This window comes from Rhea pennata, chromosome 27, assembly GCF_028389875.1.
Source record: "Rhea pennata isolate bPtePen1 chromosome 27, bPtePen1.pri, whole genome shotgun sequence".
In the NCBI taxonomy this organism is placed as follows: Eukaryota; Metazoa; Chordata; class Aves; order Rheiformes; family Rheidae; genus Rhea; species Rhea pennata.
The window spans coordinates 697739-713032 of record NC_084689.1 but is presented as its reverse complement, the minus strand read 5'-3'; the positions used below and the strand labels follow the sequence as shown (position 1 = coordinate 713032).

The 15294-nt window shown below is 70.2% G+C and overlaps 1 protein-coding gene across 1 annotated transcript; it reads left to right on the top strand.

The window, feature by feature from the left end:
• The first annotated feature begins 365 nt into the window (after positions 1-365).
• ABCA7 (ATP binding cassette subfamily A member 7) lies at positions 366-14042 on the top strand. Its single transcript, XM_062596518.1, has 49 exons — positions 366-431; positions 567-660; positions 900-1041; positions 1112-1239; positions 1321-1442; positions 1526-1720; positions 1826-1915; positions 2061-2298; positions 2404-2543; positions 2616-2732; positions 2930-3109; positions 3181-3389; positions 3468-3644; positions 3726-3948; positions 4060-4281; positions 4394-4598; positions 4673-4789; positions 4909-5080; positions 5337-5468; positions 5549-5688; positions 5771-5908; positions 6011-6222; positions 6310-6382; positions 6603-6805; positions 6979-7027; positions 7305-7385; positions 8038-8192; positions 8305-8429; positions 8500-8598; positions 8845-9040; positions 9156-9250; positions 9460-9492; positions 9757-9862; positions 9942-10016; positions 10317-10486; positions 10555-10732; positions 10828-10943; positions 11135-11279; positions 11363-11486; positions 11576-11705; positions 11793-11913; positions 12142-12204; positions 12295-12401; positions 12486-12627; positions 12720-12854; positions 12938-13041; positions 13139-13231; positions 13348-13585; positions 13677-14042. Exons 1-49 carry the CDS (start codon positions 366-368, stop codon positions 13818-13820), a joined length of 6759 nt encoding a protein of 2252 aa, XP_062452502.1. The 3' UTR covers positions 13821-14042.
• The last annotated feature ends 1252 nt before the right edge of the window (positions 14043-15294 follow it).

The following is a 15294-nucleotide window of genomic DNA, read 5'->3' as shown; positions in this document are numbered from 1 at the left end:
AAGCAACGCTGACCTGAAAGGGATTTTTTTTAGAGCTTGTGCCCGTTTTACTGCTTTTGGTTTACAAAAGGATAAGATTTGAAGGCTTTGGTGAGGAAATGAGCTTTGTGGGCAGGAATGTGGTGCTGGCTCCTCCCCACTGGTGCAGCAGGGCCCTGGGGAGCTCAGCCAGATGCTTGTGCCCTTTCCCGCATGCAAGCCCCGAGTTGGACGTGAGTCCCCACGCGTCTCGGGCAGCCCGGCAGCACAGCGGCGGGGCTCAGTCCCTGGGACGGAGCGGTGGGCTCTGCGGGGTGAGGGCTCACGCCAAACCTGCTGCTCTCTTCCCTGCAGCTGGAGCCAAGCGCCAGCCCCGCGTCCCCGCCATGGCCGTGGGCACCCAGCTGGGGCTGCTGCTCTGGAAGAACTTCACCTACCGGCGGCGGCAGAGGGTGAGATGGAGACCTGTGCCGGGGCTGCTGAAGAGCTGCCGGGCGCTGGGGCCAGGGCCAGGCAGAGCCCTGGGTACTGATGGAGAGGGGCACTCTCCCATCCCCTCCACCCCAGCCATGGGTCTCCCCCTCCAGATCCAGCTGGCCATTGAGCTCCTATGGCCCCTCTTCCTCTTCTTCATCTTGATCTCTGTGCGACAGTCCCACCCACCGTTCAAGCAACACGAGTGTGAGTGCCCATGCCAGCACTTTGGATCCACCGGTACTGGGCTGCAGGGGCTCCCCATGCCCAAGGTGCTGCCCCTCGCACTGCTGCAGGACCCGGCATGGCCCTGGGTGACGCAGGGGGTGATAGGCGTGAGGAGGTGGACGCGGGCTGAGGTGCTGCAGGCTCTCCCACTCAGGGGCACCTGGGGCCCCAGAGCTCCCTCCTGCCCCTCCGGGACCCCTCTCCTCCTCTCTTGTCAGGCCACTTCCCCAACAAGGCCCTGCCATCAGCTGGGACACTGCCCTGGATCCAGGGCATCATCTGCAACCTGAACAACCCCTGCTTCCGCTACCCCACGGCGGGAGAGGCCCCCGGCGTCGTGGGGAACTTCAACGGCTCCATGTGAGTGGCAGGTGCTGGGAGCCCACGGGGGTCGGTGGGCTCCGCGTCTCACCGCCGGCTCTGCCCGCAGCCTCTCCCGCCTGCTGGTGGATGCCCGGCAGGCGCTGCTCCGTGCCCAGGGGAAGCAGCTCCTGCGCAGCCTGGGCCAGCTCCTGCACGCCCTGCGCCGGCTCCGGGGCAGCGCGGCTCTGCGGAGGGGTGAGCGCCGGGGCCGGGCCGGGCGGGTGCCGGGGGGGGAGCGCGGCTGCTGCGCGCTGACCCCCGCGCCCGTCCCGCCAGCGCTGCCCGTGAGGAGCTACCTGAGGCAGGAGGAGAGCTTCTCCCGGTTCCTCCGCACCAACACGTCCCTGCCGCCGGCGCTGGTGGACCAGCTGCTGGGGGCTCAGCTCAGCCCGCGCATCGTGAGTTGGGAGCGCGCCGCCGGCCAGCTCGCGGTGCCGCGGCGCCGGGCTCCCGCCTCACCGCCCTCTCCTGCCGGCCCCAGCTCTCCCTGGCAGGCACCCGCGTCCCGCTGAAGGCCGTGGTCTGCAACGCCTCGGAGCTGGCGGGCTTCCTGGTGGCGGGCGACGCCGCGTCCTCGCAGCGCCTGCAGCACGGGCTCTGCGCCCTGCCCGGCCCCACGCTCCACGCCATGGAGCGCGCCTTCCTCTCCCAGGTGGATTTCCCCCAGCTCTTTGCAGTGAGTCCCCTTGGGTGCCGGGGGGCGCGGAGGGAAAGCCCCAGCTCGGAGACCCGCCGGGTGCCCGCAGAGGGGCTGTGACCCTGATCCCGCATCCCCTCGCAGGAGCGGTTGAGCTCGGAGGCGGACAACGTCGCTGATGCCGTGGGAGCCCTGGCCGCCGTCCTGCAGGGTGCCGAGACCCTGCTGCAGGAGGTAGCTGCCCCACTGCCCCTGCCCACGCTGCCATGGGACTGCTACCCCCGGGGGACCCCCAGCAGTGCCACGCAGCCTGGGGCGTCCCCAGCCCTGCGGTGGGGCTCCCACAGCCCCGCTCTGCTCCCCGTCCTGCTCCCCCCAGGTCTCCTCCATGACCAGCTTGGCAGAGCTGCGGCGGGAGATCGGGGCACTGGTGGCCCCCAATGGCAGCGCCTCCCTCCCGGGCGCCTTGGGGGCCCTGTCCCGCATCGCCTGCGGGCACCCCGAGGGCGGCGGGCTCCGCATCCCCTCCCTCAACTGGTACGAGGACAACGACGTCAAGGCCTTCCTGGACCGCAACAGCTCCGAGAGGAGAGCCGCAGCCCCCAGCAACGCCAGCAGTGAGCGGAGCCGCGTGGGGCAGGGGCTTTCCTGGCTCCCCAGGCCCCCCCAGTGGGGAGGCCGCGGCAGCAGCATCCCAGGGCTCATTTGTACCCCTGTGCCAGGTCCCTTCTGCAGAGAGCTGATCGGGAGCCTGGAGTCCAACCCCCTTTCGCAGATCTTCTGGCAGGGCATCAAGCCCCTCTTCGTGGGCAAGATCCTGTACACGCCGCCGGGCCCCGGCCCTAACAGTGTCATGGCTGAGGTGAGCCGGGCGCCGGCGGGGTCGGCGGTGTGGGGCGCGCCGCCGGCCCTGCTCACCCGCTGCCCCGTGCAGGTGAACCGGACCTTCCAGGAGCTGGCCCTGCTGCGGGACGTGGGGCGTGCGTGGCGGGAGCTGGCACCCCAGATCTACGCCTTCCTCAACAGCAGCCTGGAGATGCAGCTCCTGCAGGTGTGCAGCGCCCAGGAGCTGGCCCCAGCCCGGGCTGGGCGCCTCTTCCCAGCGGGGTCGGGGCGCTGGGTGTCCTGGCCGTGCTGCAGGCCAGGGCGCCCGGGCGGGCTCTGCAGCTTGGGGCTGGCCAGGGGTGGATGACCACCACGGGGCGGGGGGGAGATGCACCAACCCTCTTTCCTCCCGTGTTTTTGCAGGACCTGCTGCAGGTCCCGGGGCCAGCCCAGCTCCTGGACGGGCTCCTCAACGGCACGTCCTGGAACCTGTCGGCCCTGGCTGGGTTCCTGGCGGGGCCGGCCCCGGGCCCCGGGCTCACCTGGCACCAGGTGTACACCGAAGCGGACCAGGTCCTGGGCACGCTGGCAGAGTTCATGGAGGTGTGTGTCTCCCCGGCCCCCGCTTTGGCAGGCTCCCCGCGTGCCCGCTCACCCTGCCTCACCGCCCGCAGTGCATCTGCCTGGACAAGATTGAGGCGGTGGCCACCGAGGAGCAGCTGGTGGCCAGGGCCTTGGAGCTGCTGGAGCAGCGGCAGTTCTGGGCCGCTGTGGTCTTCGAGCTGCCCACGAACGCCACGGCCCGGGCGCTGCCCCGCCACGTCCGCTACAAGATCCGCATGGACATCGACGACGTCACGAGGACCAATAAGATCAAGGACAGGTCAGGGGATGCCCGGCCCTGTGTCCTGTGCCTGGGCCAGGGACCGTCCCCCCCGCTAGCGCTCTGCTCTGCCCCCAGGTTCTGGGACCCGGGCCCGGCGGCCGACCCCTTCAGCGACCTGCGCTACGTGTGGGGCGGCTTCGTCTACGTGCAGGACCTGGTGGAGCAGGCGGTGGTGCGGGTGCAGACTGGGGGCGCCCCGCGCACCGGGGTGTACCTCCAGCAAATGCCCTACCCCTGCTACGTGGATGACGTGTGAGTGGGCAGCGCGGGGTCCGCTCCCCCGACGGCGGGTGTCGGGCCGGGGGCGGTAAGGGCTGCCGCTGCCTCCCTCAGGTTCCTGCGGGTCCTGAACCGCTCGCTGCCCCTCTTCATGACGCTGGCCTGGATCTACTCCGTCGCCATGATCATCAAGGGGGTGGTGCACGAGAAGGAGACGCGTCTCAAGGAGACCATGAAGACCATGGGGCTGAGCAGTGGGATCCTCTGGCTCAGCTGGTTCCTCAGCAGCTTCATCCCCTTCCTCCTCAGCTCGGCCTTCCTTGTCCTCATCCTCAAGGCACGGTGCAGAGCTGGGCATGGAGGACAGAGCCGGGTGACGTGGGGAGCGTGGGGGGCTGGCAGCCAGCATGGTGGGGCTCTGCAGGCTCCAACCTCACTCATTTCACAGGTGGGGAATATCCTGCCCTACAGCGATCCCGCTGTGATCTTCCTCTTCCTTGGCACCTTCTCAGTGGCCACCATCTGCCAGTGCTTCCTCATCAGCACCTTCTTCCTCCGCGCCAACCTGGCCTCGGCTTGCGGCGGCATCATCTACTTCTCTTTCTACCTTCCCTATGTGCTGTGCGTGGCCTGGCGCGACCACATCACCTTCCCGCTCCGTGCCCTCGTGGTGAGCAGCTCCGGCTGCCCTGCATGTGCTGGGCACAGGGTTCGGGGCGCGGGATCCCCCTCCTTCCCCGGGGCCAGGCTTCCACCCAAGCCGCCGTGCTTGCTGCCACCAGAGCCTCCTGTCACCGGTGGCCTTTGGCTTCGGCTGCGAGTACTTCTCGCTCTACGAGGAGCAGGGAGTGGGCATCCAGTGGCACAACTTGGGCACCAGCCCCGTGCCCGGTGACCCCTACAACTTTGCCACGGCCATGGCTCTGCTGCTGCTGGACGCCGGCCTCTACAGCCTGGCCACCTGGTACGTCGAGGGCGTCTTCCCAGGTGAGCGCAGCCCCCGCAGCCCCCGAGGCCCCGGCCCACTCAGCCCGGCGCACCCAACCCTGTCCGCACTGCAGGTCAGTACGGGATCCCCAAGCCCTGGAATTTCCCCTTCCTGAGGAGCTACTGGTGCAGCGAGGAGTCCTCGGCTGGGCACTCGCTGTACCCCGGCAGCCCCCTGCCTGCGCCCCAAGGTGAGCTCCGGCCTCGTGCTGCCCCGGAGCCTCGCGGCTGGAGCACCGGAGCTGGGCTCGGGCTTCACCCCTCTGCAAGGGGACCGGCCCCGTGACCGTGACCCTCCGGTGGCTTCCAGCGCTGGTGGAGGAGCCGCCGGCCCATCTCCAGCCAGGAGTCTCCATCCACAACCTGGTGAAGATTTACCACAACAGCAGCCGAGTGGCTGTCAACGGGCTGAGCCTGGACTTCTACGAGGGGCAGATCACCTCCTTCCTGGGCCACAATGGGGCCGGCAAGACCACCACCATGTGAGCCCACGGGCTGGGGGGCCGGGCATGGAGCAGGCGCTGAGGTGGGGGGGTCTGGTGAGCACGCTGGGGCTGGGCTGCTCTCCTGGAGATGGGACCTCAGTCCAGATCTGCTGCAGCTTTGACGTGTGACCGTCCCCCTGCCACCAGCCCCACAGTTAAGCCCCAGGCACCCCGCATAGGGCAGGGGACACTGACCACCATGAATGAGTCCTGCTTCCCCTGTGCCCCCCCTTTCCCGTGGTCCCACCTGCAGGTCCATCCTCACCGGCCTCCTGCCCCCCACCTCTGGCACTGCCTACATCCTGGGCTGGGACATCCGTTCCGACATCGACAGCATCCGGAAAACCATGGGCATGTGCCCCCAGCACAACGTGCTCTTCGACATGTAGGCGGGGTGGGGGTGGGCGGGGGGCTGGGCCCCGGCGTCCAGGCGGGCGGCGGGGGCTCAGCCGCCGCCCGCCGCAGCCTGACGGTGGAGGAGCACATCTGGTTCTACGGGCGGCTCAAGGGGCTCTCGGAGGAGCAGGTGAAGGCGGAGGTGGAGCAGCTGGTCCGGGACACGGGGCTGCCCCACAAGCGCCGGGAGCAGACCCAGAGGCTCTCGGGTACGTGCGGGGGGCAGGAGGGGCGCCCCGGGGCCGAGCGGTGGCCCGGGCCGCCCCCGACGCCCCCCCTCTGGCCCCACAGGCGGGATGCAGCGGAAGCTCTCCGTGGCCATCGCCTTCGTGGGCGGCTCCAAGGTGGTGATCCTGGACGAGCCCACTGCCGGCGTCGACCCCTACTCCCGCCGCAGCATCTGGGAGCTGCTGCTCAAGTACCGCCAAGGTTGGGGCCGGGGGGCCGGGGACCCCTCTGCCCCCTCTGCACACCTATCCCCAGCCCTGGGGAAGCCGAGGCAGCCCGAGGGCCCCCGCTCTCTGCCCCCAGGCCGCACCATCATCCTGTCCACCCACTACATGGACGAGGCGGACCTGCTGGGCGACCGCATCGCCATCGTCTCGCAGGGCCGGCTCTGCTGCTGCGGGTCCCCCCTCTTCCTCAAGGCCAGGCTGGGCACCGGCTACTACCTCACCCTGGTGAAGCGGGAGCGGGCCGGGCTGGGCGGCAGCGCCGGCGGTGTCCCCGGCCCCCCCAGAAAGGTGGGTGCCCCGGCCTCGGGCGCCAGCCGAGGAGTGGCCGGTCCCTGCGGGCGTCCGACCGTGCTGCCGCATCCCGCGCTCCGGCAGGACGACACCGACTCGGAGCGCAGCAGCGACACGGGCCTGGGCAGCGAGCGGGACAGCGAGGCCAGCGCCGTGGGTACGGAGCCCGTCCTGCACCCTGGGGGCTTCGCGGGAGCCTCTCGCCCCCGTGCCTTGCCCTGCTGTGGGCTGGGGGATGCACTCCCCAGAGCAGCTCCCTCCTCCCCTGCCCCCTGCAAAGGCCCCCGGACCCCCGGTCCGGGATGCAGGGCACAGTGCCGGCTCCTGTGCTGCACCTCGGCTCCGTCCCACGTTCCCAGCCCTCCCCATCCCTCCAGATGTGCCCCAGCTGTCGGCTCTGATCCAGAAGCTGGTCCCGGGCTCCCGGCTGGTGGAAGATATCGGGCATGAGCTGCTCTTCGTCCTGCCCTACAGCGGCGCCAAGGACGGGGCGTTCGGGGACCTCTTCCGGGAGCTGGATGCCCACCTGGGGGAACTGGGCATCTCCAGCTACGGCATCTCCGACACCACCCTGGAAGAGGTACCGGGGATGGCTGCTGGCGCTGGAGGAGCCGGCAGCCAGGGCTGTGCCAAGGCTCCCGGGGGGTCTCCGCACACCGAACATCTGCCCTGCACTGGTCTGGGGCAGCCTGGGCTCAGCCTTGCCAGGGTGGTGGGCACTCACGACCGTGTTTAATGCCCCATCTCTCTCAGATCTTTCTGAAGGTGGCCAAGAACACGGGGTTGGACATCGACATGGCAGGTAAAGTGTGTCGCCCCATATAGAGCTGAGCTAAAGGACACTGGGGTGGAGGGTGGGACCAGGAGGGACACATGGCAGTGTGGGGAGAGGCTGGAGCAGGGGCTGCGGTGTCTGGGAGTGGGCGTCCCCATGCCTCGTGCAGGAGCCTGCAGCATCTGGGTGCAGCCTCTGCCCTCGCCAGGGCTGGGGTCCCTGCTGGGAGCACCCTCAGGCGCAGGGACGTGTCCCAGGCTGTGGTCTCCGTCCCACCCTGGTGCTCTGCTGCTCGTTTCATCAGGCACCAGGAGAGCCTCCTGGCCAGGGAGAGAAGCTGTCCCCAGCAAGGACGGGGATGTGGAAGCGGCTGATGGGGAGCTGGGTAAGAGGGGGGTCATAGGGCCAGGTGGGGGCTGAGCTCCCCGGCTGGCCCAGCCCCTGCCGCCGGCTCCCTCCGGCTGTGCCGGGGCCGTGCGTGGTGCCAGACCTGACATGTGCTCCGGGAAACTCCAGCAGCAGCAGCATCACGGCTGTTACCAGCCTCCAGGCATCTCTGGGGGCTTCGGGAAGGGAGGGGAGCAGAGCTGGTGGTGGGTCTGGGGGTGCCTGCCCTGAGCAGGGGTTTGGGACAGGGTGTGAAATCCTGGGAATGTGTCTGGGTCCTGTCTCTTGGGGTTGGAGAGAGCTGCCGTGGGGGCACTGGTGGGAATCTGGGGAGGGCTGCAACAGTCTGCGGGGTCTGCTCTGCCCTGGAAACCCCCTTCACCCAACCGCCGCGGCGCGGGTGCCTCTGGTGCGGCTGTAACGCTTCTCTCCTCTTTCCTTTACTCTGAGTCCAAGGAGCCAGGAGAGGTAGGACCCGTGGTGGGCTGGGGACGTCCCCGCTGGGGACGTGGGGACACCGCCGCGAGCAGACCGCCTGCGGCCGTCCCGCTGCGCGTGCGCAGCCCGCTCGAGCCCCCTGCCCTCGCTGCCTGGCTCGGCCCCGGGCTGGTGCCGGCGGCCGGGACAAGGAGCCTTCTCTGCCCTGGCAGCGGAGGAGCCGCGGGAGACGGACCTGCTGCGCGGCACGGCCGGCCGGGGGGCCCGCCGGGTGACCGGCTGGGCGCTCACCCGCCAGCAGCTCCGCGCGCTCTTCATCAAGCGGCTGCTGCACGCCCGGCGCAGCACCCGGGGCTTCTTGGCGCAGGTACCGCAGGGCGCTGGCGCCGGGGCCGGGGCCGCGGCGCGGGGGGAGCCGCCGGGCTGGGTCAGGGGCAGCAGCACAGGCTCTGCCCCCCGCCGCCTCCCGCCCCCCGCAGATCGTCCTGCCGGCCGTCTTCGTCTGCATCGCGCTGCTCTTCAGCCTCATCGTGCCGCCCTTCGGGAAGTACCCGCCGCTGCGCCTGGAGCCCTGGATGTACGGGCAGCAGTTCACCTTCCTCAGGTGGGTTCCCCCCGGCCCACCGCCCCGGCCCCCGCTGCCGCCGTCTCACGGCCCCGCTCTGCGCTTGCAGCGACGACGCCCCGGGGGACCCCGACACGGCTCGGCTCCTGGGCGCCCTCCTGGCCGAGCCGGGCTTCGGCACCAAGTGCATGAAGGACGCCGGGGAGGCGTGAGTGACGGGGCAGCGCGGGGGCTCGCAGCTGGCTCCAGACCCCCTCTCTCACCCTGCCCCTCTGCGCCCGGGATGAAGAGGGGCAGCCTTTTCCCTGGCTCCCCCAAACTGCGCCCGCGGTGCCACCTCTGTGATGCTCCAGCACCTTTGCAGCAGGATCACGGGCGCGGGCGCGTCCCGAGGGCTCGGCGCCGTGCCGGGCTCCTCACGGGGGTCTCTCTCCCCACGGTGCCCGGGGACCAGGATGGGGCCGTGCCCGCCAGCCTCCCACCCTGACGGCTTCTCCGCTCCCCCGGCGTCCCCGGCCCTGCTGGCAGCGCTGCAGCGCGGGAACTGGACGCCGGCCGAGCCGTCGCCCTCCTGCCAGTGCAGCGCCCCGGGGGCCCACAGGATGCTGCCCGACTGCCCGGATGCGGCCGGGGGGCTCCCGCCGCCCCAGGTAACCCCTGCAGCCCCCGTGCGCGGGGTGGGCTGGGGCACGGGGGCAGGCGACGGCCCCGGGGAGGCACGGGGGCAACGCGTCCATCCGTCCCCTCTGCCCGTCCCCTCGCCAGGTGCAAAGGGGCACGGGCGACGTACTCCAGAACCTGACGGGCAGGAACATCTCCGACTACCTGGTGAAAACCTACCCCCAGGTCATCCGCCAGGGGTGAGTGCAGGGGAGGTGGGGCACGAGGACACCCACCACCGCCGCAGCGCAGAGGGGTGCTGGGGACCAAACCCAGCCACGGCTGCCCTGCCCACGGGGCGTCCCAGCCGGCAGTGCCGGGGAACCCGCCGTCCGGCTGGTGCCAGGCGGCCACGCGTTGGTCTAACGTCTCCTCCCTGGTGTTTCCTCCCTTGCCCTGTTTCTTTCAGGCTGAAAAGCAAGAAGTGGGTGAATGAGCACAGGTGAGTCCGGGCAGAGATCAGGGTCCCGTTCTGCACAGACTGGGCAGGCTGGGAGGCAGGATGCCTGGGTCCTATGTAGGGTCGGGTCGTGGGCACGTGCTCAGATGGAGCCTGGGCAGTCTCCGGGCAGGGGCATTGTATGGGTGGCTTTGGCTCTTTGGGGTGCACCCTCTCCGTGGTGTCTGGGCTGGGTTTGGGCAGAGGGTGGCAGCGGGGATCAGCGGCATGGTTGGACACGTCCACACATGCTCTCCACATATCCAGGTACGGTGGCTTTTCACTGGGCGCCCGCAGCTCCCAGGTCCTGCCGTCGGCAGAGGAGGTGGACAGGGCGGTCCTGGAGCTCCAGGCACTGTTCAACATCACCCCGGTATGGCTGGGGGTTGGTGCTGGGTGGCGGGAGGGCTCTTGGGGTGAGGCTGCTCCTCATCCCCTCACATCTGCCCCAGGGGAGCCTGGTGGACCAGGTGCTGGGCAACCTCAGCCGCTTCATTGAGGGCTTGGACGCCCGCAAGAACATCAAGGTGAGCCCTGGCCCTGGGGCCGAGCGTCCCGGTGGGGGTCATGTCCTGCGCGTGGGGCCAGAAGGGCCCCGTTGCAGGGAGGCAGCGAGCACCCGGACGCCTGGGTCCCCCCTCCCGGCTGGGAGAGGATGGAGCCTGGCTGGGGTGGGTCTAACAGCTTGGAGGGGAGCTGTGATCAGGGTTCCTGACCCTGGGGGCAGCAGGGTGTTGTGGGCTGGGGCGGAGGGAGCCAGGTGCATCTGCCTGAGCCTCGGGGGCGAGGCCAGCTCAGGGTGCTGCAGGACTTCCCTTGGGTCGCAGGTCTGGTTCAACAACAAGGGCTGGCACGCCATGGTGTCCTTCCTCAATGTGGCCAGCAATGGACTGCTGCGGGCCAGGCTGCCGGCGGGGGCCGACCCGGCGCGCTACGGCATCACGGCCACCAACCACCCCCTCAACCTCACCAAAGAGCAGCTCTCGGAGGCCGCCCTGTGAGTGCAGGGTCTCAGGGGTCCCAGGGGGCCCCCGCTGCCGGCTGACCCTCTCCCGTCCGTTGCAGGATGGCCACCTCGGTGGATGTGCTGGTCTCCATCTGCGTGATCTTCGCCATGTCCTTCGTCCCGGCCAGCTTTGTGCTCTTCCTCATTGAGGAGCGGGTCAGCAAGGCCAAGCACCTGCAATTCGTCAGCGGCATGAAGCCCGTGACCTACTGGTTGGGCAACTTCGCTTGGGACATGGTACGAGATGGGGCTGGAGCTGTGGTGGGGCAGGAAGGCGGCTTCTGGGGTAGACCCTGTTCATGACCCCCCTCCTCGCTGCTTTGTGCCCACAGTGCAACTACTTGGTGCCCGCGCTGCTGGTCATCCTCATCTTCCTCTGCTTCCAGCAGAAGTCTTACGTGTCCTCGGCCAACCTGCCCTCCCTTGTCCTGCTGCTGCTGCTCTACGGGTGAAGGGCTGGTGGAGCCACCTGTGGGGCTGAGCCTTGGGAAGGGCTGGGGGGACACAGGCAGCCAGAGGGGCTGGGTGGGAGCAGCGCTCGGGTCCAGGGACTCTGTAGGGCCAGTTCCTGGGTGGCCTTGCTGCGTCCCTGGATGTTGGGTGAGTTTTGGTCAGCCCTGCTTTCCTCTGCCCCTCCAGCTGGTCCATCACGCCCTTGATGTACCCGGCCTCCTTCCTCTTCAGCATCCCCAGTACTGCCTACGTTGCCCTGACCTGCATCAACCTCTTCATCGGCATCAACGGCAGCGTGGCCACCTTCGTGCTGGAGCTCTTTGTGGACCAGGTGGGCCCCGGGCTCTCCCTGGGCCCGTCCTGCCGCTGTTGCTTGCTCTCCCCCAACCCTGCCTTTGCCTGTGGTCCTGGCAGAACCTCAACGACATCAACCATGTCCTGAAGAAAGTTTTCCTCATCTTCCCGCACTTCTGCCTGGGCCGAGGCCTCATCGACATGGTGAAGAACCAAGCAATGGCCGATGCCTTCGAGAGGTTCGGTGAGTCCTGGGAGCTGCTGGCCCTGGGGTGCCCCCCGCTGTGTCCCCCCACTCCTAAAGCCCCTTCCCCTCCTCTTTGCCGCTCGCAGGGGACAAGCGGTTCGTGTCCCCCCTGTGCTGGGATCTGGCAGGGAAGAACATGTTCGCCATGGCCATTCAGGGCGTCGTCTTCTTCGTCTTCACCCTCCTGGTGCAATACCGCTTCTTCCTGCGGCTCAGGTGAGGGGGGGCCGTGCAGGGCCGGCCGCTGGCCCCACAGGCCGCCGCCGCCGGCCCCTCGGAGCTCCCTGCCGCTGTCGCCCACAGGCCGCGGGCCCTGCGGCTGCCCTCGCTGGGCGAGGAGGACGAGGACGTGGCCCGGGAGCGTGCCAGGGTGGGCGGCACGCCGCGTCCCACCGACGTCCTGGTGCTCAGGGACCTGACCAAGGTGAGCGGCGCCGCCGGCCCCGGGGCTGCCCCTGCGGCAGGTCTGCCGGCGGAAACGCTGGGGAAAGGGGCCGGAGCAGACGGGTCCCTTCCCTCCCCTGCAATCCGAGCGGCGGGAACCCCCCGTCCGCCCGCGCAGCCCCCGGGACGCGCCGGTGGCGACGGGTCCCCGGACCGGCAACCGCCGAGCCGGGCAGGGCCGTGCCGTAACCCGCTCTCCCTGCTCCAGGTGTACCGGCGGAGGAGGGCGCCGGCGGTGGACCGGCTCTGCGTGGCCATCCCCCCCGGCGAGGTGAGGGTCGGCGCCGCGCCGGGGCCGCGCTCGGGCACCCCGGCTGCCGGCACCGATGGGTTTCGCCCCATCCCCATCCGTCCCGCGCAGTGTTTCGGGCTCCTGGGGGTGAACGGCGCCGGGAAGACGTCCACCTTCAAGATGCTGACGGGGGACACGGAGGTGACGCTGGGGGAGGCCTGGCTGAAAGGGCACAGGTGAGCGGGACGGCGCCGGGGCCGGGGCCGGGGCCGCCCTCGCCCCCGCCCCGCGCGGCGCTCACGGCCTCCCGCGCCCCGCAGCGTGCTCACCGACCTGCAGTGCGTCCACCAGCACATGGGCTACTGCCCCCAGTTCGACGCCGTCACGGACCTGCTGACGGGCCGCGAGCACCTGGAGTTTTACAGCCGCCTGCGCGGGGTGCCGGAGGAGGAGACGCCCGGGGTGAGGCACGCGGCCGGGGGCGCCTGGACCCGGCGCTCGGCCCCGCGGCGCTCGGCCCCGCGGCGCTCGGCCCCACGGCGCTGCTCCCGCAGGTGGCTCAGTGGGGCATCACCAAGCTGGGGCTGGGGCCGCACGCGGACCAGCCCGCCGGCAAGTACAGCGGGGGCAACAAGCGCAAGCTCTCCACGGCCATCGCCCTCATCGGCTGCCCGCCCGTCGTCTTCCTGGTCGGTGCGGGGCTGGGGGGGGCCGGCAGCTCCGGGGGGCCCCGGCCCTGCTCCCGCCCGGCATCACCCCGCTGCCGTTGCAGGACGAGCCCACGACGGGGATGGACCCGCGCGCCCGGCGGTTCCTCTGGGATTGCATCCTCGGCGTCATCAAGGAGGGCAGGTCCGTGGTGCTCACGTCGCACAGGTACGGTCGCCCGAGCGGCGGGTCCCGCGGCGCGGGGGGCCCCTGCCCGGCCTGCCCGCCCCGCCGCGTGTGGGGCCTCACGCCTGCCCGCCGGCAGCATGGAGGAGTGCGAGGCGCTGTGCACCCGGATGGCCATCATGGTGAACGGCCGGTTTCGCTGCCTGGGAAGCGTCCAGCACCTCAAGAACCGGTAACCCGGGATGGGGGCTCGCGGCTGGCTCCGGCGGCTCCGGCAGCCGGCGCTGCTGGAGCAGCAGCGGGGCTGGACGAGCCCCTCCAGCGCTGCCCCCGCTCTTCCCCCGCCAGGTTTGGGGACGGCTACACGGTGGTGGTGCGGGCGGGCGGCCCCGGGCCGGCGCTGGTGGAGAGCCTCATGCAGCGCTCCTTCCCCGGCATTGTGCTCAAGGAGCGGCACGGCGCGCTGCTGCAGTACCAGCTGCCCTCCCGCGCCTGCTCCCTGGCCAGCGTCTTCGGCGTCCTGGCGGCCCAGCGTGGCCCCTGCCACATCCAGGACTACTCCGTGTCCCAGACCACCCTGGACCAGGTGCGCCGGGGCCGCGGGCGCGGAGCAGAGCGGAGCGGCGGGCAGGGACGGCGACCGCAGGAGCTGCCCCATCACCGCCGCGTCCCCGCAGGTGTTTGTGCACTTCGCCAGGGAGCAGAGCAACGAGGACCCCGAGGACCCCGACGGGGACCCAGCCCCAGGGCAGGACCTGGCCCCGGCGCAGAGCCTGACACGGTTCCTGGAGGATGAGAGCTGCCAGGAGAGCGCGGTCTGAGGCTCCACGCCGGGGCCGGGGCTGCTGGCAAGCCCTGGAGCCGTGCAGCGGGCCGGGCCGCATCCTGCCTGCCCCCCTGGGCTCGGAGCAGCCCCGTGGGGAGGTCCGGGTGCCAGTCGGCTCAGCGCAGCCGGGTGCCGGGGCTGGCCCTGGGACCTGTCTGCTTTCCGCTAGGGAAGGGGACTGTGTAAAACTGAGTTAAATAAAGGTACGCAGCACGGCCTCAGGATCAGGCTTTTTTTTTTCCACCTGCCTCTGTGGCTCCAAGGGCTCAGGGATGATGAGGCCAGGGCTTCCCGGCTTCCCGAGGCATCCAGCTTCCCATCTGGGGCTGCCCCTGCCAGCTCTGGCGCCCGGCAGCTCCCTGCCCGCGGCGTGGCAGCACGGGGGCTGCGGGCTCCAGGCTGGGCTGTGGCGGGGGGCAGGGGGGTGGCCCGGTGTCCGGTGCCTCGCCATGGGCACCGAGCAGCCAGCATGGGCCCCTGCCCTGCCGTGGGGGGCTGCCGGTGCCAGGGATGCTCCGGGCCCTGCAGCTCCTTTCTCCTCCGCTCCCCAGGAGCTGCACAGCCGCCAGGAGAGGCTGAAGGTCGACCAGGACCTTCCTTGTGGCGAGACGCTCCCTGGGCAGGGGCTGGGCAGGGAGCGGGGGGCAGCAGGGGGTCCTGCCCCCCAGGGCTCTTCTCCCATCCTCCGCGCGGGGCTCCTGCCTCTTCCTCTCCCTCTGCTGGTGCCTCTGGCGTGGGGCTGGGGTGAGTCCCTCCGCGCCTGGGGTCTTGCTAGCTGGCTTCATTGGGGAACTGGCCCAGAGCAGGGCGGCCTGGGGGCCCCCCTTGACCAGCGGGCCCCATCTCTGCCGCACAGAAGGTCTCATACCTCCCATGCAGGGTTGCTGGGGCGGGAGGAGGCAACCCAGGTCCGTCCACGCGAAGCAGGGTCGCCGTGGCTGCCCTCCCCGGCAGCTCTGGGGTGCCAAGCCCGGGGGCATCCTGCCCTGCGCCGAGTGCTGCAGGGATGCTCCGGCTGCAGCTGCCCTGGGGGGGCTCGAGGGTGCCAGGGCTGAGCCGGGCAGCGCGCGGGCAGCTTTACAGCACGCTAGCATGGCCCTGCACCCCACTGCCTGTCCTGCGGTGCTTGGCGGGACCCAGCCCTGTTTTGCACGACGTAGCCAAGCAATGACACGGGAATGAGGAACCAGCCACTTCTAAACGGGGTGATTTCATCACCTACACTCAGGGCTCTGCCTCTACCAGCAGGGGAGTGTGCCCGTTAAGGTAGAACTGGGGCAAGGAGGACTATAAACAGGGGCTGAGCTTGGCTTGAGTGAGGAGTGAAGCCCTCTCACTGAGGCCTGTCCCTCCCCACGACGCCAGCCCCAGAGCCGCAGCTCCCCATGCTGTGCCCAGCCTGCCCAGGCTCCCGCAGGAGCACCCGCAGCCGCTGTGCAGAGGAGCAGCCACAGCGGCCACATCCACCC

Excerpts from the sequence above, each read along its gene's own strand:
- ABCA7 (XM_062596518.1), top strand. The coding sequence starts at position 366 with ATGGCCGTGGGCACCCAGCTGGGGCTGCTGCTCTGGAAGAACTTCACC. Across the intron at positions 6,383-6,602 it reads CAGCGAGGCCAGCGCCGTGG|ATGTGCCCCAGCTGTCGGCT; the intron begins GTACGGAGCCCG and ends CCATCCCTCCAG. Across the intron at positions 9,493-9,756 it reads AAGTGGGTGAATGAGCACAG|GTACGGTGGCTTTTCACTGG; the intron begins GTGAGTCCGGGC and ends CCACATATCCAG.